Below are 24003 nucleotides of genomic sequence, written 5' to 3'. Positions count from 1 at the left end.
TCAGTAAATTTGAGCTCTAACCACTAAATCATCTCGTCCTAATGAGCGCCTGAACCTCACCAGAAAGGATTTCATTGGGTCCCTTCAACCCACTTGCTGCCTTACGGTGGACACAACAGAAACGAAGGCACCAGTTCCAGTTGCATCATATCTTCTATCAGTGGCTACTTACGGGAAATGAAGGGACACGTCAAATGATGTCCAAAAACTTTCTACTTACATACAAAGAGACATCCTACTTGATCCGTCGGTTGCAAAGACACCCGGCCGCGCGTTTGAATTCCGGATGTTCGTTGAAACGGTGGATGAAAAGATATTCGGAAGAGCCCGTCGACAACTGGATCACCCGAGGCTATACTGGATGACAAGAGAGCGTTCACTCCATGAATAGGTTTGGTGGGGAAATGAGGTCCGTGACGAAACTTCGACGGATGACCGGAACAACTTTCGCAGACCAGGAATGTGAATCCTTCGCAGTCGTTTATCAACGATTTCAAGGGACACAATCAATTTTTGGAAATACTCGGCATGTGGCCGTTGAAGACGATAAAAAGAGACCATGGGTGAGCGTCAGGTCCTCGAAAATCTTCTTTCCGGGAACGCAGCACTCACCAGGCACCGGACGCAGCTCAATTACACCAACCACTTTGTAACAGAGGTTGGCTCGTGCTTGTGTTATTCTATTTCGATACTGACCAAACGATCAGCTTCAGGGTGAAGAAAACTTGCACATGAAGCAATTGATGGAGAGTGTATAGCAGTTGAGTGTGGAGCTGGATACAGTTCTCTACCGCAGTGACACTGCCCTTGGAACTCTTGGAAATTGATACCCAGCAAAGGCTTTGTAACTAAATTAAGCTGTAGCGACGCAACCCATCAGCTTCACCCATTCACTTTCGATGAACAATACAGGAAACATATACTTCGATTCACCCAATCGCGAACTAACGTCCACATGATAGGTGACTAGGCGCTTGCAAGCAAATTGCCAAGCTTGGCGAACACATCAGTGGCCACCTGATCTACAACCAACTGACGCATTCGAGATACCGAAATTTCGATATGCTGCTAAACAATTTCATCCCCAACTGGTGATGTCCGTATCCATGAAACGCCATGTTTTTAACCAGTATAGATAGATGGTTAAACCATTGTCAATTACGGCACCGCATGCAGGAACTTTCTCCAACTTTTATCCCCTAATGAGACTTGCAACCTTTTTGGCATTATTTCGGTCACTTGGCACAACTAACTGCATCATTTCTAACGAACAGCGGTTGTTAAAATAATAATTTCTCAACCTTGAGCACCATGGCGATCCAGAAGAACCAACATCATACGCCAGAACAAGGAGGCAACAGCAAGAAATCCCAACCAGCCCAGTGTTTTGATGTCAGTGATTGGTGGCAACAAACAGGAATATTCTTAGAGCTGACTCAGTCATCTTCGGGAGAAAGCTGTCGTGAAAGTAAAAGTAAGGTCCAATGCGATAGAAACTTCAGCTTCGGGGTCACCACAGTAGCTCGCCTTCTGTTTACAGCTCCGCTGCCCTTTCAGTTTATTCAGCCGTCCCTTCACAAAAACAAATTTTAGACCTTTTGTATTTGGTTATTATTGTATGTTGCCGCTTGATAACCGCGGTATTCACAGGGCGGACGGAACACAACTAGTTCTCACTATACAACCACCACCAGCACCGATAATCTTTTTTATCCAAAATACATTGAAGAAACACAGGGTTCTTGGGATCTGTCTTCTAGCTATTGCGGAAATGACCACAGAAAACTATGCAGGATTCATACAATCACTTACTTGGAAAGCCCAGAAACAAGTGTTTTCCACACAGTGGTTGTAGGCTGGATGTGGCGGCAGGGGAAAAAGGAATACGTCATCTTCGCGTGCACGTTCTAGAACACGAACACTGACAAACTGAAGGTGCCCATCGTAGAATAACACCAGGGGACGGACGTGAACCAGCAAGCGGAAGTGTTTCAGGAACCACTGAATGAAGGCGTCAGAATTGACCCAACCGGAGGAGGAATAGGAAAACTTAGTCCCGCGCACCGCACCCTCCATCATCGACGCTGAAACCACAGAGAAATGGAAAAACAACCATGCAGCGGTGCTGAAAGCATGCCCCCCGAAAAAATATTGTACACGCTACTACGTCTTGGGATGTGAATAGAGCTGTAGGTCAACTCAACACAATCTCACACAGCGGGCAAGCATCCCGTTGCAACACGAAACCTTACGCTCGACCCGCGTTTCGATTACATCTTCCGAGCTGACTCACGGTGAGAACAACTGAAGGATAGTGGTCTAAGAAAAGCTTAACCCAGTTAGTTCATTGTATCAGAGGATAGGAATGGAGGATGTCCCGACAAGATGAATGTTCAAATGAAAATGATGTGAATGCGAAGTATACCACCTACGACTAAAAGTTTGATTGTTTTAGTCCAATGAACACAAAGAGAGGCTTAACATCCGTCGTAAACGCAGTTTGAGGGACACGGAACATCAGTGCAGTCATCGCGGGTGGTACATGGAAACGAGTGTTCAGTGGTGATCGGTTTGTCGCACGAGCTTACTTGCCATTTGCGAAACCTTACACAAGTCTGCAAGACAATAGAACTAATAGTGTACTGCTTGACGCATGCAAACGTTCTTTTTGTTATCTTAAGATCGTAAATTTTCGGTTAAGGGTAAATGGATTACCGAACTGTTCAGGAATCCTCGTTCCATTCAGATAGTCCGATAACTAATGTCGTGAATGGATAAAAAATAAATTAAGCTATTGTCATTTATCAAGCGATTTCAAGTTCGGTGTGGCCTTGTTCTACCAGCCTATTCAGATCATATGACTACTAGTGAATTATATTCTCACGGAGGGAGAGTATCTCGCCTCTCGTGCTTCCTTCTGGTGGCAAGGCGCCCAAGGACCGAAAAAAGTGTTACAGTTGAACGAATATTATTATTTGTTTATTTTCTCAAGGAGGAATTGATAAATTACCAAGTCATGGAAATGGAATTCGACGGAATTATCATAAAAAGTGTGGTCAGATTCCAGAAAACTCAACTGTGAGGTTCACAGATGGGTAGAGGTGCCAACTTCCATTGCACGAGGATAAGCTAGGAAACTCACGTGTGATACATTCACCGCGGTAGATGAGGAAAGGAGGTATCTTCTCCCCTATGCCATTGGCTGCGCCAAGCATAGCTACAGTAGGGTTCCAGTAGCTTACGGACTGCGCGCGTTGGATGCTTATAGGCAATATACGTGGAGGTTGGTTTTCACAGCTGATGCTGACTTCGTCTACGATCCAAAAATGTTGTGCTTTGTCCTTGATGTCATATTTCGTTAAGACCTAGCACAAACAAACGGAAAAACGAAACAAAATACACGGACTGAAGGAAACCGTCATGAAAGGGTGCTGACGAGCACGTCAAAATGTAAGGACAACTGATAGCGCAATCGCTTCGTTGTTAGTGGGGCCGGGAGTCTCAACACAATTTCCAGTGCTTCCGGCGTAATGAAGATGTTGACTCATTAATGCCAAGATATGGCAACTACTTTGCCTAGAGTGAGAAATAAATGGAATAAGTCAAATAATATCATGTTACGGCATCGCCTAATTGTTTGACGGAGCAGATGGGTTTGCTTGAGGTATAAGGATGCTGCAGACGGTGACAACTGTTTGCCACAGATAGGCCAAGGACACGAAAGAAAGCAATACAACTAACGAAAACAAGGGCTCAATTTAACCTCTTTATAACGGTACCCCACCGAACGTGATGTGGGCTTTTCATTAGATCGATCGTCCCACTGCCACTCCCTCGATACTCATAGTCGATAACATACACCGAGTGATTAAGTGCACGTTATCGTAGCAGTAGCTGTGCTGTAGCAAGATTCTTGCTTTATTGGCCATTTTCTGTGGTCCGTTGTGGTTTCGTCTAATAGCAGAACGAGAGAGGAGGGAGGTGAAGCGTCTCGAATTCGCACAAGGGACCGAAATTTCATGTTACACTGGCGATACGAGCGATAAGCAAGACAAGACATGGAAGGTTATTTATTCGTCTCTGATACGAATTTTCGGACAAGTAAATAAATGTAAGTGTGAGGGTGCACTTGCCCAATTGTTTTGGCAGGCAAGTTAAAATTACGCTAGCATCCAATATACCATCCTTTTATAGATAGACTGCCAAACAAACGACTACCCTGGATAAAATCTAGATTCGAAAATATCTAGGTAGCCAACACTCTAAGGCTGTGTTGAAAAATAGCAACGTTATCATTGAATGCGAGGTTTACTACTCGCTTCGGTTGTTTTTCGAGAACAGGAAGCCGTTTACTTTTGTGAAGTTGGGAGAATCGACAGTTCAGTTGTTTATCCCAGAACGTTCTAATGCTCCATCATCTTAATCGGTCGACTGGGTCTTGAGGAGCCAAACTCATCAGCATTTTAACGAATGAGCGGAACACTTCAGGAGTCAGTTTTACTGGCAGCTGACTATTGATGTAACTGCGCAAATCTGCTAAATTCACCTCCTGGCCCAATTCCGTTGATTTACCCAGTATACATGACATACAGTAGACGATTTTCGGTCCGAAAAATGAACAGATGAACATGAACTCACCGAGGGGCTCCTCAAGACACAAAGAAATTCTCCATCCCAAGATGACAACGCAGCTCAAATATGATAATCGCAAAGCATCCTAACTTCCTGGGAAGATTCTACTGATGTTATGGTCCTCGAAAATGGCCAGTCATCATCACCGTTGATTAACAAGGAACACCAGCTCTCCACCACCTAAAGAAACAGTACTCAAACCACTGAATCAGTCTTACTTCAGCAGCATCCTGGATTTTTACGAATACCATCTCGTGTAGGCTGTCAACGACACTAGCATCACATCTGGGAACAGCAAATCGATTTTCGTCGTGGGGGAATTTGCGCTGACCAGTTATCATCAGAAAGCACGAACACCACTGACATCGACTAGCTACACTTTCTCGCAATGTCTCCCCATCAGGGGAGCAATTACTAGAGCATGGCCAGGCTAACAACACCCGGTGGTTGTTAGCCCTCCGGACATCCGAGCTGCATTTAATTTTGCAAACTGCGTATTGCTGTGGAATTGTCTGGTACGGAATGGTGTGACAGGAAAAATCGTTTATATCCTGACGGCACCACATAGTGAAACGACGGAGTTCGTCTGAAACCATGACGAAGTATCCCATCCGTCCCTCATAATGTTTGGAAACACTGGCAATTCAGGAACTAGACTACTTTTGTTATATTGTTTTCGCAGACGACATCCAATGCTGAGACCACCTCATACCAAAAATAAGCCTTCTCACCAAGGAAGTATAAAATCATTATTCATACTGATCTGGACGTTGTTGTCAGACCAAAGACGACATTTCCTTCCGGAATGAGAACGCCAGAACAGTTTTCGTGAACCTCCATCACCTGTGGTGTTGGTGTGATATCAACCTATATGTCAAGGGTACTTTACAATGCTGTGGTACTCTCCATATTCCTATACGGGTCAGAAACCTGAGGATGCTGAGGACGTTAAAAAACTTTCAGTGTTTGACCATCGATGTCATTGGAGCATTGCCCGAGCTGGTGGGAACATGGGATCGGTAATGCTGAAGTATGCTGAAATGTTTTCGGAAGATGTAACTCACTCACGATAGATGGGGTGATCATAATCCCTAGGTTGTGCTGGCTTGGTAACGCGCTCCATGTGCAAGTCAACTGGCTAGCGACCTCGGGGTCAAGCAGGGACTTGGTAGCGAAGTATGAAAGCCCTTGCCAGCAAACTAGCTGAGCCGGTCATTGCCGTCTCCCTGGATGGGGGCTCCGAGGGAGACACCTCAGTGGTTAGAGGCATTGGCAAACATTGACGGGTCGTGTTCTCAATGGTGCGCATGAGTCCAAGCTGTTGCTATATAGCTTCCTCTCCTGAGCTCCCCAATGAAAGGTCCATTGATACTCCTGAATTCACGAATCAATTACATCAACTACAGCTTCCAACATGTAGTTACGTACCCCTGTAATCGGCAAACGAAACCGTGGCAGCTATAACCACTGTAAAACATTTAGCAAGTTTTGGAGGTGCAGATGATCTGGACATGAAATCACGGTCTCCAGGCAAACGAATGGCAGCTATAACCACTGTAAAACATTTAGCAAGTTTTGGAGGTGCAGATGATCTGGACATGAAATCACGGTCTCCATTGCTGACGAAACAGGTGGTTGACCAGGTTGACCAAGTTGCGTACTTCAGAATTCAAACACAAAACTGCCAAAATCACGTCGGGTGCCATTAAGGTCAGGATAATCTCCAGGAATTCAGACACCAGCGCAGTATCAACCTCTTGCCGGGCGATCGAGTTCATAACACGTAAGTTCGTCCAACACTTCTACACGAGCGGGGGGTGGAGAGGCTGAAACTTGGACTATCTCTAAACTGCAGATATCAGACGACTCACCGCGTTCCCTCATCGTTGTATCTCGCGCATCTAGATGCAACAACGGTGATCTAGTGAGTATCACAGGCTATTATGGACTCCACTGGTTGAGGCAGGCACTGAGGGTGAAAACTCAAAAGCCTTCACGGCGCGCCGTCTTTGCAGAACCATGCGAAAGTTTGAGAAAAGGTTAACGGAAGAAGCTTTACTATCCTCTGTCGGATCTTGTGAACTCACCGGCTGAAGAATGGAAAACGACGTCTGTTTTTGGTTAAAAACTCCGATGGAAATATCCCCTAAAGTGTATGTGAACGAACTGAAGCTCGACCACCGAAGTTCTTTGGAAGGTGGATACTGGGATCATCGAATGCGATCTGAGGCGAACCCAGCTCAACTAATTAAGCCACTTAAAAACAAAACCTCAAAACGATTAGGTCAAGGTAGGCTGTCGAATGGAGTTCAAAATCGGGAACATTCGGAATTCCGCCAACGGGACATCTTTGAGGTAAGATTGAAAAACTGTGATTCCTGCTTTAGATCGTGAGAAGACAAGGAGACCACTTTGCCCCGTTCGTACGAATTTTGACTGATTAGGAAGACACCAACTTCCCTGCCAATCGGGTTCGGAACTTTTCTGCATCTTCACCCAACTACTCCAAAATTAGGAAACACCAAGTGATTAGTATAACAAACGAAGCCTGTCTACCTATTTGGAAACCGGATGTTCGGTTTTATCCGTTGCCTCCAGTGCGCATTACTGACACTGTTCAATGAGCCTGGCGGTTGAAAACACCAGAAATGTGTGGCCGATTGAAGGGCGCGTGTGGCAGCGAATCATGAGATATAACAGGGTGTGCGGAGCCGATGGTGACTGGTTTCTGATCAATAGTCGAAGCAATATTAAGAGACAGAGTATTAAAACGCTTGGCGAATAAGCACATCAGCGAGTACTAAGTCAGTTTTACAAAACAATCTTAAAAAAGAAGCGACGATTATGACCCTGGAGTGAATAATGCACAGCACTAAGCTGATATTGACTTGGAGATCAGTCAAAAATAATCATAAATATCCGGATAGCGATAGAAAACAAATTGTGCGGGATGGAAAGATTTTGAACGTTCTTGCCACCAACAGTAAAGGTAGCATCGGTAGCGAATAAACGGGCATACAAATCAATATCGAAGGTCCGAAGTTAAAATTCTGACTGAAAGGCACACAATCGGGTCACACGGATCAGGGCAGGCGCAACTTCTGACTCAGGTCTTTTTGTGAACAGAGGGTTGGCTTAAATGGTGTGCCAACAAAGATGAAACAAGTCAATAAATGAATTGTCGTATTTAGTGTGACGGTTTTAGGTGCCGAAGAAATATCAACCTGGCGACCAAGATTGATAAGGTGTTTGGCGGTAGAAGCGGGATTACGGCTAAACGTAAAATGATGGTAATTTGATTGATCCAAACCTTCCAGCATTTACTTAGAGATGTGTTCTTTACCCGGTCCATCAGGTCTCCCTCTAGTCCACCCCAGGGATTTCAGTGCAACGGCAGATGAGGCAGCAAAAGTATTTATATGGAGGTGATTTGGTTGACCGTAACATATTCCTGGCCTTAAGCAACGTGACTGTGCAGCGTTATACATTCAGTTGAGTACTGTGTCCACCTTAGTAACGTCCCTCTTGTATGACAGATGGAGAAGCGGACACTTCAGCCTTACAGTCATCATCTCTACTTGAGATACAACTACTCTGGATAAGATTTTCCGAGTGGCTGTTCTACCTCAGTGTCCATGAGGATCTGAAGCTTTTGTCCGATCTTTTGGCTGTACACATTCGTCTGGCTCTGACACAAGGTACTAATAAGTGGGTGTTTGTATCTTGATTGACCCAAACTGTGAAAGCCCTGGTAGACTTACCATACACCTAACGACTCATCGTCCTATCCGGTTACCTGGTTATCAAGATGTTTGAGAGGGCAAGGAGACTGTTTTACCCGAATTAATTAGCGAAGTGGAAGTTTCGATAGAGTGAATCACTGCCGCTAATGGGCAAGGATAAAAGTGCAGCGCACGTACAGTTGAAGTTAATTTATACGTCACATTGTTTGTCCCCATGTTTGCCAGGAATAGGTAAGCCAGTTGTTTTGCCCAAAAGACTGTCCTTTGTCACATCAATTCGCCGATAATGTGCCCTGGAAGCAGAATTTTACACTTCTGGTACAAAGTACGACAAGGACGGGACCTGGGGTGATATCACGACAAGCCACAGCGCAACCATAAATAAGAACTGCTTCCGCCAGAGGAACCTTTATAAATAAGGAAGGAACGTCGAAAGAAATAAGGATGGAACGTTGAAAGAACACAACCGAATAAGGAATGTCTGTCGAGTGTAACAAACAAATTAAAATCCACCATCATAACAAGTTTACCCTTATGAGGCTACATCTCCACTAGTGCTTGGACTAATCTGTGATAACCTGAATCATTCCACAGCTACCCTAGGGCACAGCGTTCCCGCATAATTGCTAGCCCTCAGCAGACCGTATTGTTCACGTGCATGTGGATCTTCGGGTCCAGACAGCGGTAGTGTGATACTTCTGTGCCTTAGTACCAGACGAATGAACCTACGACGCATCCAACTGTCCTGATCACCATTATGAAAACTGGGTTGTTCACATGGTTATTTTTTATTGGCCGGATTTAAAGGCGCTTCTCTAGCGATTACAAGGTAGTGTGCTGATCCACGGCACCATAGCTAACCAGAGTGACGCCAGCAAAAACGTTCACATTGCTGGGCTCTAACATACATGTCTAGTGTCTTCACTTTGTTCAGCATGGATACTCACTTCCCACCGGTATGGAAGTAGATTGGTTGCAGCTGTGAGTACAGGTCAGCAAGATATCGATCCAGTAATTAGGTGATCTGTTTTTTGGCTTTAAATTGCACGCGTCACTGATTGACCCAGAGCATTCTAGTTTTGTTCTGTATGGAGTAGCCGCCCAGTAAACATACCCAATTCACGACCAATGCTTGAGTACTATCCATTCGCATAGAGGTAATACAGGTCAACCGATATCATTGTACAACAATTCAGAGGTAAAAGTTAATATTAGTGGGGGTATGAAAATCGAATAATGTGGCACGTCAAACAACCTATGCATAAACGTAGACATCTGGGGGAAATCAAGCGAAAGGCTAGGAGAAAGATGACTACGCCTCAGAGTAACTCTCCCGTATTCCATAGGCTGTCGTGAAGCTGACATTTTATCCCTGAGCATTGAAAGAATCTCGCTGTATGACGGAATATTAACGACGACTTTTGAAACGTGAGCTATGAAAATAGTCTTCTCTCAAAATGGGTGTTACGTGAAAATGGTGACTCAGCCGACTAGCAGAACAAGGATCCTTGTCTAAAGGGGACCACACGGACTGGTCCCAATCATGGACTCCATTGGGAGGTCCATCGCAACGAAGGAGAAGGAGCAAATAGGGAAGAACCAGACGAGCTGACAGCGCTTGCTGACTAAAAATATCGAAAAACAGCTATTTTCACAGCAATATGTTAAGGCTTTTGGAGAAGGTATATGGGTAAAATGAGCAAGGTGACAGTATGCTAAGTTGCCTACACTACGCCGGCATAAAGATTAACCCAGAATCAAAGACACAGCAATTAGGTGAAATCTGTAGCACTATATAAGGCTATTGGTAGACCGAGTCAGTTAGACACTGAGCGATCACCTACATATGTTTCACACGCAGGTGTAAAACCGACGTCTTTATATAAGCAGTCAAATTCAGTTGTTTTCAGAAGTCCAGGACATCCAGTTTGTATCCAAGCTATCTTCACAGCGATATACGTATAAATTGCTTGTCGATAGATCGATACACACTGCCTACTGATTGCCAACGGAAAGTTGTGTGATGTTTAACACGGATAAAGGACAAACACTAGATACTGTACTGGACATGCTTAGCAAGTACTCCCAACCTAGAAGTGAGCAATAGCAACACCAAATGTTGGAACTAGAGTCCAGAGTAAACCTAATACTGGGAGGCAGTCATAGCCACAAAAGGGGCCAAACTATGCGGTCTTATTTGAAACTGGAACGAAAGTCGTGTCACATGGACTACTCATTAAAACGAAGCAGTCTTAGAAATAGACAACGAAGGTCTGAAAACCAGTGGACAGTAGACCTCCGAAGAGAAGCCACCGGAGAGGAATGATCACTTGGTCTCTTTTGAGGAGTGGACTACGATCGCGGAGGAGGGTGGGGTGATTGGGATTCGATCCAATACCAGAACACTAGGTTCTGAAAACGACGAACAAACTGCAACAGTTTGCACGAATGCTTAAGAAACTACTCCATTCCTTTGTATGGCCTTATCTTTTAGTGTGTGCTGCATTTATTAATCTTCGTAATTTATGGCTATTATTTCAAAGTGAACCCCATGGTCACTCGATGAGCTGGGCAAGGACTGTTCGCGCCTTTTGTGAACATGATCGTTTAGGTCCGCTTTTCAAAACCGAATCGGTCAAAAATGTCATTCATCTTATTAAAATCTGCATCTTAATCTATCATTCAGGTTAGAAAAGACTCGGATATTTTGGAAAACATGCAAGCGTTGGTTTGTGCAACACAATACATGTCGTTCAGGATGACCACGCAGGCCTTGAAACGTACGAACCCTCCTCCCCCGTATTCTGTGATAGCTCTTCAGATTGATGGCTTTTATTCAGAGGAAAAACTTCTCCAGAAAGGAAATCACACACCTAGGGTGGTAGTAGGTCCCTCGGAAATCAAACGTGGACCGCGTGATCCCCACTGCGCCTGGTTGGGGACACTAAACATATGGCTGCCAAAAGACGTCAGTGGCGTTTTTGTTGTCAGTTTCTATCGAGATTGCCTGAGTGAATGTCTGGAGATTGTGGTAAGCTAGCATTAAGTTCTTTCCTTACAATAAGGCTTTCAAATAAATCGTGGTTGTACAGCAGCTAAGCGTCGGTGTTGAACAATAACGTCATGCTGTCGACGATGATGCAGAAATCGAATATCTCATAGAAATCCGACGGAGAGCGCTGGATGTGGAGTTACCCGGGGGAGTGCCTGTTCAAGGGTCTCTCTTGAGCCAAAAACACTGATTACCGATAAAACCACCAAATCCACCAAGCGGACATCATTCAGGTCAACGGTATGACGTCTTTCGAAGTTAGCGATAACACCAGACATGTAGAAGGATAGGATGGTTGAAGGATGAAAAGGCTGGACATTTTCATACGGCACTGTTCTCAATGAGAACAGTCAACAACCCACAAAGAGTCACGGCCAGGTCTCTAACCAAACGTTATTAAGCAGTCCGTTACAAAACTTTGTCGCAATTTTTAAAAACGCGAACACGTGTCAAGACTTTCGGTGTGCTGGTTGCTATTTGGCGAAGTATTTCCTACCTTATCACAACAGAAGATAATGTGCACTAGCCATTCTCAGCTGACGGTTGAGGTGACTTCAAACTCCGAATATATTCTGCTAGAATCGATGGCTGTCGTAGGACTCAAGTCAAACCAAGATTACTGGCGATGACATCACAAACCTCTTGAGCTTGCACACGATGTTAATCTCTCTAATCTTCATGCGCCACGCACGCGTTTTAGCCAACTCGGCACTGTGGACAATGAACTTATCTGACACTGGTCGCCTTCACATTATGGCAATCAGGATTCATTAACAGCGTGTGAACAAAAAAAGGATCACCAGTGAAAGTTGTTGATGCAGCCAGGACTGATCCGGGAGGTTCGTGAGTTCAATCCACCACTAAGTTTTCTACTGCTTTCATCTGATCCTAGTTGCATACTGATCCGTTTGCTTCGTTCCGGTCGTGTGGTACCCATGCGAATAAAGCCGAATACAACACAGAGAGCAAAGGGACCAATGAAAATACGGAAAACTCTATCTGTAGCTAACCAATCACATCATGATTAGGAGATGCACCTTTGAAGCTAAATAAATGCAGAGGGAATGATGGAACGCCCACCCGCAGGCGCACTGACGAAGTCCTTTCGACTGGTGACTCGACTATTGTCATCAGATTGTCATACTCGAAGAAAAGACCAAGTATCACAGCTCTGCAGCCAAAATATCCGAATGGGGTGATCTGACATCAAATTATCGGTTCACAAGGAGTCGTTCAAATGTGTAGTAATGTAAGGGCGCTGTGAGTGAGGAATTCCCCTAGTCACTGAAAGAAGTGGTGTGAAGAACACTTCAAACCAGGATATTCATTAGGATTGATGCCACTTGGATAAATAATGACAGTTAATTAAGAGATGAAAAGTGCGGATTTTCCTACTTTTACACCAGCTGTATCTTGTGGAAGGGTCCCTGTAAAAGAAAGCCGGGTGTTGTACAGAACTTCATACAACAATGCTGGTGAGTGTTGTGCTTTGTTGAGGGATTAAGATTTGGCCCTTTTTCACGCAAATAAGTTGGTGAAACTAAGACATTATTCAGACCATTAAAAACAAAAGCTTAGTAACCAAGACGCCTTTGTCGTGCACACTGGCTTTTCTATCAGTTCAGTGCAAAGGAGTTCAAGCACTTCTGTAAGGAGGTAGACTCCCCGAGGACTGAGCATCGCTGTAACAGACGTCCATCCTAATGCACACTGTTAGTGCTTCCGACAGAATGATGACCAGACGGAAAAGTTGAAACTGAATTTTTCACAGAACAATCCCCAAAGCATTCAGCACGACTTGTTGTATGTACTGCTGTTGGTCTGTGTTAAAGATCACGAGAACTCCGTTTTATAGGCTAACAGAATGTTCATTCTCCTACGGCGGCCTGTCCCTAAATTGACCTACTTTGTCATGTGTAGCCCAGCAAATAATGTTTTCTAATAAAAAGTAGGCGATCAGCCGTGGAGCGCATGTGACCTCAATCTCTCAAACAACCATAATAAATCAAGGAGTATGCAGAAAGATATGCATCTGTACACGTTAAACACCGATGTCCAAGCCACAAAAGGGTTGGTAGCTCATTGGTATTGTGCGCAGGAAATTGGTTTCGAAGTTGAAGGAGTTGATTTGAAATTACCTAGGGGTTGCGACATTCGATTCCCACGTAATGTTCTTTGTTGATGAATTAAAATTGAACCGCAATAACAGCCTGTGGCGAACAAACTCAGATAAAACAGTAAACAGATATATCATCTTTGAGTGAGCAAGCTGCCTAATGAAGTCAGTGAATTCGCTAACCACAGACAACAAAAAATGTGCACAACTACTGGAGTAAATCGACATTTGATAAGTTGAACGTCCAGAAGGTGAATTGAGGAATTTGGTACAAATCAGCGGCGAAAGTGACTCAATCATCATAATAATCATGATCGACAGCCTGATATCAGCGTTCAACACCGATGGTTCGCTGCCGTACAACCATGATTTAATTGAAAGCCTTATTGTGAAGAAAAGAAAAGAGAGTGGACCTTAACGTGGTGTGACGGTTTGCGCACCTCACAGACCCGTTGAGCTATACTCGAGGGTATCCCCGATACACTGACAGGGTCTATCATACCAGGTTGGTCAATGGTTAGTGGTCTGACGAACACAGTCTCCTGGTCCTCCAGGTTGAGGGTTCGAACATGTGGTGACCTGTTCCGTAGAAATGGTAATACATTTGCATTTCCCGCCAAACACCGCTTGCCTTGCGGTAGGCTTTTGAGCCAAAGGCTTTGGATGATGACCCTAATCGTCCCCTTGTCTAGGTATGAGCGCCCTGACAGTATCCCAGCCCATGTACAATCAAAGTGACTCGAGCACAGGGAAAAACTGGTGAGCTCGAAAGACTAAAATAACATCGCACCTTTTCCAATTGCTCAAAGTAGGATTGTATGGAATCACCAGAGACACCTTTCGATTTTCGATTGCTTCGGGGGCCGAACAGGAAATTTTTCAGATCTGGCCAACGATTGAGAAAGGCGTAGAACCAAGCTTGGCTTGGATTAATGTACTTGAAAGGGGCTATCCGGCCAACAGCTTTGGTCATGTCTCCAGCAAGCTCAACTACCTAAAAGAAGGACATTAGAGTGAGATACCTCATTAACTAACTGGAGCCAGATTGATTCGGTGTGAAGAACTATGATGCATGAACAACGGATGCATGAAACAATTGACCAAAACCAGTACAGTAAATGACGCAACATAAATTAAACTCAGTAAAATGGCCAAAAGTAGCACATCCAAGTGGCAATGCCAGTACTACTTGCACATGACTGCCGTTTGCTTCGTGATATGTTCGGTGATTATTCATTTTCCATAGGTGAGAGCAGAATTTTAAAATAACGCGGTCGTTGTTGAACCACGAACGAATGGAACGGGTATGACCACCCAAATAGATATTGTAATTTCCTAACAAATTGAGCTAGGTAAGGCACATAGCCTTACGCCGATACTAGAATACCCCAAATTATAACCTCACATAATTGAGGGCACTATATACAAATCAACTGAATCTCTCAGAAGAAAAAACAAACTGAGTAAACTGTGTCAGAAAGACTGCAAGGAACGGTTCAACCAGCGAACTTTCCGCATTCATGCGTATCTCATGAACATCCGGAAACCGTGTATCAACGGTCCACCAGCTCTTATCTCAACGGTAATCCATCGCGTTTTTGTTCGGTGGCCCGTAGCTGAACCATAGTATTCAAACTGGCACTTTAGAGACAGCAGTTCTGAGTAATCGTAGAGATTGTGGAGGTGACCATTTCCAATTAATCACGGCAATTACGAGACATCTGCAAAGCGGTTCTTGGCTTTTACTATACACTGACTTTATTAGTCGGGCCAGACATCCAGATCCCAACCTAGAATCACGAAATACTACTTTCCTAACAATATCAACCCGTAGATTTACCATCTAGTCATACTTTTAAGGCGGTAATAATTTTGCTCCCAAAAAAAAACAGCCCCGGGTTATTAAACAGTAAGAAGCAAGTCCGAATGGGTCGCTGGCGACCGAAGAATGAAAATTCAACAAGAAATTTTTATCTGGAAGATATGAAACCAACAAGTGAAATCAGGTGAAGCATTATGGAGGTGTTATCCACGAGCTAAGTTTAGAACAACAAAAGTCTCAATTAATCGTGGCGCGTAACAGGTCTGTCAGAGCGGATTCGCTGTAAGATATGACTGTTAATTAATGTCACTATCGCCCTTGTGATCAGCCCCTATCCAGGTGGTCTGAATGGGTAATGGAGGTGTGGACCCTTTGGATTTATTGTGGTAGATTAGCAATAGGTCCCCTCCCCATCCGCTTTTACTCTTTTGTTCACCATACGGCTTTCAAATAAACTAGTTGTATGGTAGCGAAGCATTAGTGATATCGATGATGACGAACGTCGCAGCTTTGGGGTACATGGGTAAGATAAATCCGATATTAGGAAACCCTGTAATGAAGTACTTAGGACTACCTTGGTTGGAAACGACTGACACATGAAGGGAAGGCTAAGTATGTTCCGGAAAACAAGTATCAAGCTGCTCACTTGATTTCTAGTGTAAGGATATCCTATTTTGCTCATGAACAGTATATGATCCACCATTTTCTTCTCTTCTTCATAGGTGAAAAAAGTTGGTGGTCCGGGACGAGAGCATTCAAGACTAACTCGTCCATGCACTCTGTCGCGCAGCGTTGACTCGGGTACGTTGAATGCGGTAGCAGCGCCTCGTAAAGACATGCCTTGATACTTGACTGCATTGTATGCATTTGTCATATCACGCTGGGTCCATCTTCGTCGACGAGTCTACGGAGAATGTAAGTAATCGTGCAGAAATGGTGACATACTTTTGGGCGTTGTAACGAACGTCCAGTGACAGAGTCAAAATTAGGATAAAATAATATCTGCTGCTGTTGATAATCGTAAGTCCCTCCGGAATGCATCATATCTCCGTCGTCATCTCGGTCTTCACCATCCATTGCGTCTTCAGAGCCGGAGTAATCGTCCTCAAACGAAGTTGGATTCATATCAACAGGGCGGGGAAATCTGATAGTGTGACGATAATCGAGAAGCTGCAACGGTATAATCATGATTAGAAATAGCCTGCAAAAAGGAATTTCTAGTCATCACTAGGAAGGTAATAAAAGTTCTGGTAGCTAGATTACTGGCTATCACCAACTCAGAAGCAGAAAATCACAAACCGTGAGAGTGATCGCCAATACTGCGTTTAAAATCACATCTTCACACATTACTGTTATACCCTTGTACGCGACGGAATAAGTCGCCGATGATGGTTGGTGTCCTAAAATACCCTAATAGAAATGCGAAGGCATCCAGAGCTAAAAATGAGCAACTCAGAAAGGTGTAATCTAAGATTAATAACAAGGCAAAAGCTAGGTCACCTAAGGTGACTATCTCAACAACAACCGGGGCCGACTGCATCAGGGATCTCGAAATTAACCTTCAAAGTATGATGCAAGCTGGACCACAATCCGCTCTTGTTCTCACACTGGATCTGTTTGATAAATTATGCGTGCTATGTATCAGAAACAAGAAGCCAAGATCCAAGAACACTCATTAAGCTAACTGTCCCACCATTCTCCACTCGTTTCTGTCCATGTAGCTCTGGCGATTCAGATTCTGCTGCGACATAATGTGCAGCGGTCGCTATCTTCCTAATTCACCAGGATCTTTGCTTGACTAGACATCCGTTGATAGTCACCTCTGTGCAGTTCGTCCGGCAACGTCCGTGAAGGAATTTCACAAGGAAGGAAGTCCAGTGTTGTTTATTTGTTGTATGATTCAGCCCCAACCATCAAACATGACTTGTATGGGGCCTTACAGCGAGTTAAAATCTCACCCGTCGTTGTGCTTGCACGGGGGATCTGAATGCACAATCTGAAGCACATTTGAGATTCAATTTGATGGTTGCCTTGAAGTGAACAAAGGGGAGCGATCGCTTCGGCTATGTGCTGACCGCAAACTTTTATGCAGCGCTAACTTTCGAAGTCATCTGGCGAACGTTACAACGTTACAGCATCGAAACTCAAATCGATCACATCGCCATCAGTTACGGACATCCGACAAAATAGCGGCACAGCTTGAATCTCGTAGCAATCCCTCCGCCGATCCCGGTTACAATTTTGCATGACAAATTACCAGATGTCAGGTGAAAGCGAGCAGGTACATTAACCACGAAGCCTGGTGGACATGGAATAGCATTGGTAATGTGATGAAATATTGGTAGCTCGGGTGAGTTTATTGGTTGTTGATCAGATGGCTGTTGATCTGTTCGCCGAGCTTGGCAATTGGCTTGCAAACGTTTCGTCACCATACGAAGAGACATCATCAGTGCGCACCCAACTGATGATGTCCCCTCGTATGGTGACGAAACGTTTGCAAGCCAACTGCCAAGCTCGGCGAACAGATCAACAGCCATCTGATCAACAACCAATGGAATAGCATTCCGTGCAAGAGGTTCAGAAAGCCTAGAATGCCTGAATATTACTGCAGCTGAACCTTACGACTTGCCCTCAGAAAACGCTTGTGAACTAAGCCATGAATGATCAAAGTGGCGCCACCATACTCAATAGAGGACGCGTCGACCGTAGGATCGAGCATTTGGAACAACTCTAGTAGCTAACTGCTGCCAGTTAGGCGGATTCCCGGATTGCAGTAGAATCCTGGATGGTGAAACTAGAACTCCCCACGACCTCGAAAGTTTGTGGGTACACACGTCCTCCCAGGCGACACCGAGCGCCCGGTCCGTATGACCTCCCATTCGCATTGCTTATAAATGAGGATAAAGTCCTGAGTGGGCGACGGTCTGATCTACTTGTCCCCATTTGAGAACATCGTTCCACAAAATTGATGTGAACAAGCAAGAGCCCACTTTCGAGGAAAGGGCACTTAGAGGGTGCGGTAATCATAGGATGATCAGCTTGAACCTGGTCATAACAAGACTGCTGCTGTCACCTTATGGTGGCCTGTGAAGCATTGATTCAAGAGCAGCAGGCAGGATTCCAGTATGATAGGGGCTGTGTTGACAAAATATTCAAAGTTCGTCATGCGCTAGAACGTCATATGTATAAACGACCCACAATTTTAGCATTCCTGGATTCCCAAGAAGCATTCGACTCATTTGACCGGTTTGTTCTCTCCAAAACGTTTGCCTGGTAAGGAATGTACTAAATTCTTCGCATTTCCAGACTTCCAGACGTACGGGTGCATACGGGAAGCTCTCTATAAGCCTCCGAACACAGGGTAACGTTCATCAAGGATGCCCACTCTCTCCATTTCTACTGCATTTCCTGATCGATGAGATAGTGAGACGTGTGCTGGAAGGTCTTCAAAACCCTGGCATTCAAGTGGATGCTGGCAAAAACCTTGTCGATCTGGAGTATGCAGAGGAAAAAAGGCACAGGGGTTTTTGGATTAACTGACAAAGGCATCCCACCCCTTGACATGCGCTTTCCACGCACAAAGTGTAAACCAATGCTTCTGAAGATGCAGTCACTGATTCACAATTCAAGGAGAACTCAAGGTTGTGGAGCGTTTTAAATACCTTGGAAGTCGTATTAGTTCCACTGTGGTGTGACAGATGAGATCAATGCATGGATCTGTAGGGCTCGGGCTGCGTTGAGACACCTATCCCCGAATATCAAGAAATAAGCGTATCATGATACAATACGGGCTGCTCTGTCGTATGTCTGGGACGTGGCCTCTGTGAGCAATGAAACTAGAAAGCCTTCAAGTCTTCGAAAACCATTTTAGAACCATAACTCGTGTAGCCTGGTGCCGCAACGAAACTGTCAGGACGCGCCCAGACAGGAAAAAAAGCACGTGTGCAGAGTAACGCATCCCCAAGGTCACCATCGGTACGACACGTCCAGAAAGCAGGTGCGTTGGCGGAGCTTACCAAAGACGGCTTAGCAACATACGACCAGCGTAGTGGGCCTGAGATTGTTCACAACCTGAAGACCGCCGTTGGCTGTACGGAGCGAACAAGTGAACGACCATATTTGGCCATTTAGTCATCCTATATATTACGCAGACGCTCTGTATGTTTTGTCCAGGCAATATAGCCGTGTCTCCAGTTCTCTGTCTTCTCCTTATCGCGTAGTCTGGCAGACTCAGTGCAGCTGTAACCCATAGACGGACACTCGCAAGATACAACAGAAACAATTAGAAAACGAATGTTCTGTGATGCAAGAGAGACTTCAATGTTCAGCCCCAAAACTGCAGCGGTTAGGCCACGCATTACACATATCGAGTCAGTGTTTGCCGAAGAGTACTATCATTCGTACCCAATTTAGAGTGATGCAATTACGCGAGCGACAACCTCCGGTCTGACAGAAGGGTGTGAAGTAAATTGCACAAAGCGTGGGTACTGCCGGGGCGATTCGGGATGGAGTCGCGATGGGGTCCGCGTGATTCCTTACCCTGGATACTGTAATGTTAATAGCCTTCCCGTTGTTAGTTAATATCCAGAGTCTGGAGTTGTAGGCACCCTCCACTTTTATGCCTTTTCACAGTAGTTTCCAAACAAATTACGACTGTAGGCTGGTGAAGCATTAGTGTTTGAACAGTGATGTGCTGTCGGTGATGATGTTGAACACCAGAGATTGTAGTTGTACCACATCATGTAGTCTACGGTAACTTGATGCTTCCCAAAATGATTCGTCGCACCTAACTACCACTAGCCAAGTGTTTCTACAATACGTGTACAACGCCTCGGCGGTAGTACCGATCAAAGATAGACAGTCTTCTCTCACCCCAACGCAGTGTCAATCTTTTCATCTTTCGGCTTGGTCAACCTTGCAGCTGTTCACCCAGCGGCCCTTCCCATCCATCGAATGGTACAGTGCGATCAACCCACCTGCCAGTCCTCTAGCCATTGTCCCGTATCTAAACCATCACCCAGAAAAACAAGACTAAGTAATCACTTATCACCCTCAGGTGATCTGATCTACGTTACATATATCGATGTCCGTACTCTACGTCAAATAGGGCAACAGGCGTCTCTTGCCGAAACCTTGCTTCTCCTCTTTAGCGACGTATGCACTGCCTCCATGTGTGCTCACATATTACACATTTCACTTTTCGGGTATCTCGTGATCCTGGTGCAATGGCTCGTGGTATCTGCGTGGTCAGAGTTGCACTCAGCTTCAAGGCTGAAAGCGCTTTAATGGACTAGATCCTGGTGAAAGGTTGTCTCTGCGTAGCGCGGTTGTCTGGCTCAATCAAGATCAATGCAGATCGATGCGATAAGCTGCTTATTTATCATGTCACCAAACGCTCCGATAGACTGTAGTTCTGAGAGTGAGAAAGACGAGCGTTCCGTCGCGACTGCTTCGGTCGGCAAGAACGATGGATACAGTAATCCTGGTGGGCGATAGGAATGCCATATTTGAGCGACTTAGCAAGGAAGACGCATAATTAAAAGTAGATTTGAGGTTTATGCTCAGCGTAAGGACAGTAGGAAGCGACAGCATCAGTTACGTGTTGATCATCGTGTCTTCCTGGCCAGTACGAACTTCCAGCACAAAAGCTCACATCGAGTAACTCGGAGGCCACTAAATGCAAGATAGTCATGAGCTCAACTGAACCATGTGACTACCAGTTACCGATGGAGTACCTCAATTAAAGATTGTCGTCCCTTCATGGATACGCACCAAGACTCTGATCATGTCATTGAGCGGACTCGATTACCACACAGTTTTCCGTCACCAGTACGCATTCCAGAACAAATCCATTCATTAACCCGACAAGTTTCAGTAGTTCAAGAGTATCGAGCTGGTGTAGCTAGAAAGCTACTAGAAACACAGCTGCGTGGAAGGGTGCTTAGAAGCTGAATGGAAGCGATTTTAAGAAACTGTGTTTTCAGCTTCCAGAATTGCCTGTCTAAGATATCCAACTCAGCCAAATGAACACTGGATATCGTCAGATAAGCAGATCATACAACCGCCGGAAACTCCAGTACAGCAACTAGTGACTGCGATGACGTACGCAGATACCTCGAACACCGAATAATCGAGAGACCAAACAATGAGAGGGAGAATCGTGGTGGGTTGTGAAGGTCAAGGAGATGAAGGAGGCTTTTGCAACAAGAAACAGTCGATTGAGCCGGTTCGATCGACCGGCCAAAAGGTAAATATCAGCGAGACGATATACGAGCAAGACGGAATGGCAATTCACTCACAAAATTGTCGTCTTCAGCAATCGACTGAGCAGTACACGGAACGAGTCAGCTGGCCACCTTCAACACATCCTGTGGAAGAAACTAAAGGGGCTGAATGGAACATTAACACCACCAACAGAAGTCCAACTTGAGGTTGTTATTCAGAGGGCTTCATCGTTCCTTGCTAAATTACTTTTTCTCATTTTAGATCACAGTGTCAAAGTTTTGGATGAATAAAGCCTAGCTTCTGAGCCCTTGGTCTTTTCTGTTCTCACTCTGATTGTCGTCGCACTTCGTTCAACAAGTTATCCGTCCAAAAGCCTTCATCGAGTAATGGATCAATCGTTAAGTCTTGAACGGTTGCATACAGAACCCAATACTCAAAACTTGGCAGGTATCTGGGAGCACTGGTTTTGTGCTTTCACGGATTTCCTCAATTCCGTTACTCCTTATTCACTAGATGAACTTTGTTCAATTACGTTGCTCCTAGTGTTTATCGCTTCATCAAAGGCTGTCAGGATTATGAAAAAGCTATTTCAACCTTGCGGTAAATTTATATACAAATGAAAAGTGGAATATTAGCCCGTCATCTTCTGAATACTTGTAAGCGAGACGGATAAAAAATATTGATCAATTTGTGCAAAAGCTTCGCAGTTTGTTGCCAGATTGCCGCTTTACAGCTGTCAACGCAGAACAACACAGCCATGAAGCATTACGAGATGCATTTATTAAAGAACTTTATTCGAATACCATACGCCAAAGGATGTGTGAATGCAAGTCGCTGGTTTTATTAAACTTCCTACGATCAAGCAAAGTCCCTCGAACCAGCTCAAAAAAGTCACAGTCGTTTTTACCGAACAACCAACTCCCCTGTGCTACCATATCGAACGACCCACAAAGGTGTCCACGTTTTCACGCATCATCGCAAGAACAGATGACTGTTGCTACTATGGGGTCTATGTGTTTCTTCTGTGGCTGCGGTCGTCACCCGCGTTATAAATGCCCCCTTGCAAAAACTGTGGAAAGGAAAAACATTTTCAGAAGGTATGCAGATCTTGTACTGGTTTAAGAACACTCACCCCAAAGGAACAGCACCAATGTGACCGCCAACTGCGTTCCAGTTCGAGCTCTTGTTGACACTAGTGTAACGGCGTATATTCTTGATGAGGCATGCGAGTAGTATGTGGTTTCACTGTGACTCCACCCAGACTTATAATGAAAGGTGAGGTTTATTACGGAACTTGTGGAACCGCTTTGCAGTATTCGTTTACAACAGTGCTACAGTCAATGAATATTCATCAGAGTTCAAGAAGCTGCGAGAGAATGTTCGGTTTTAAAAACTATGTGCATATGAGACGTTTACTTTCCTGTCCAATAGCTTCTCTGTTTAGTTGGTTTGCTAGTAAATGACTTCACAGTGAAAGGTCTTCCTCTTTTAAACTGGTGATGTGGCCAGGATGCTGGTGGACCAAGTGGTTAAAGCGCGAATTTACTGAGCGGAAGGTCCGTGGTTCGAACCCGAATTCTGCCTCAACTTTCCCTCTCTAGGCTTGGGCAACCTAGCAGTATCCTAGCCCTAGTGCAACCTTCGGGTGGCATGACAGTTGGGTACCGAAAGGGTGCTACAGATGATGAAGATCGCGTGGTCACTACCTTTGGAGGATGGAGATGTGCGGACCTTCCTGGAGGACTTTGAGGATGTTGCGTAGCCCTAGTCAACCTTCGGGTGGCATGACAGTTGGGTACCGAAAGGGTGCTACAGATGATGAAGATCGCGTGGTCACTACCTTTGGAGGATGGAGATGTGCGGACCTTCCTGGAGGACTTTGAGGATGTTGCGAAGGCGACTGGACGAGACCGACAGGGAGCGGTACTGAAGACCATCATGAGGCCGAGAGAAGGCGACCCAGGATACGGCCGGAATGGGCCCTGGGATGACGGACTGGGCCGCTGTAAAGGAAACCCTTGCAGCAGAGCTCGACACCCCAGCCGACCACCAGGAACCTATGAGGCGGTGGGGGGCAGGATGGGACCGGAATGCGACCCGACCGTGTTCTTCGCCCGTCTGCAGCAGTGATTGGGTGGTACCTTGTCGGGACTGGACACCTAAAGCTGCCACCTTGACGTGGTGGTGGCGGTGGGGGGATGGGACCGGAATGCGACCCGACCGTGTTCTTCGCCCGTCTGCAGCAGTGATTGGGTGGTACCTTGTCGGGACTGGACGGACAAAGCTGCCACCTTGACGTGGTGGTCGGGCTTCAGTGCTGCAATGATCCCGCGGGCTACACTGGCTGGAACTTCGTTCCACAAGGTTCAACCATGCCAGGAAGGCCAAAGGGGAGCAGCCAGACCAAGAGCAG

General features: G+C 45.3%; 3 protein-coding genes across 3 annotated transcripts in view; 2 read left to right on the top strand and 1 right to left on the bottom strand.

The window, feature by feature from the left end:
- Positions 1-16210, top strand: part of T265_07022 (hypothetical protein) — a gene marked incomplete at both ends in the record, with an annotated part of 21216 nt that extends 5006 nt beyond the window's left edge. The window contains 2 exons of the mRNA XM_009172443.1: positions 11062-11406; positions 16088-16210. Of these exons, the coding sequence (XP_009170707.1) occupies positions 11062-11406; positions 16088-16210 (468 nt within the window). The remainder of the gene's footprint in view (positions 1-11061; positions 11407-16087) is intronic.
- The window catches only part of T265_07021 (hypothetical protein), a gene marked incomplete at both ends in the record, with an annotated part of 29934 nt that extends 13444 nt beyond the window's left edge, over positions 1-16490 (bottom strand). Inside the window, 5 exons of the mRNA XM_009172442.1 lie at positions 1813-2084; positions 3143-3365; positions 14334-14537; positions 16012-16269; positions 16311-16490. Of these exons, the coding sequence (XP_009170706.1) occupies positions 1813-2084; positions 3143-3365; positions 14334-14537; positions 16012-16269; positions 16311-16490 (1137 nt within the window). The remainder of the gene's footprint in view (positions 1-1812; positions 2085-3142; positions 3366-14333; positions 14538-16011; positions 16270-16310) is intronic.
- Positions 16491-23788: 7298 nt separating this feature from the next.
- T265_07020 (hypothetical protein) overlaps positions 23789-24003 on the top strand; it is a gene marked incomplete at both ends in the record, with an annotated part of 5747 nt that continues 5532 nt past the window's right edge. Inside the window, one exon of the mRNA XM_009172441.1 lies at positions 23789-23835. Within this exon, the coding sequence (XP_009170705.1) occupies positions 23789-23835 (47 nt within the window). The remainder of the gene's footprint in view (positions 23836-24003) is intronic.

Source organism: Opisthorchis viverrini (assembly GCF_000715545.1).
Source record: "Opisthorchis viverrini unplaced genomic scaffold opera_v5_155, whole genome shotgun sequence".
Taxonomy (NCBI): Eukaryota; Metazoa; Platyhelminthes; class Trematoda; order Opisthorchiida; family Opisthorchiidae; genus Opisthorchis; species Opisthorchis viverrini.
This window is presented reverse-complemented; position numbering and strand designations above follow the sequence as displayed.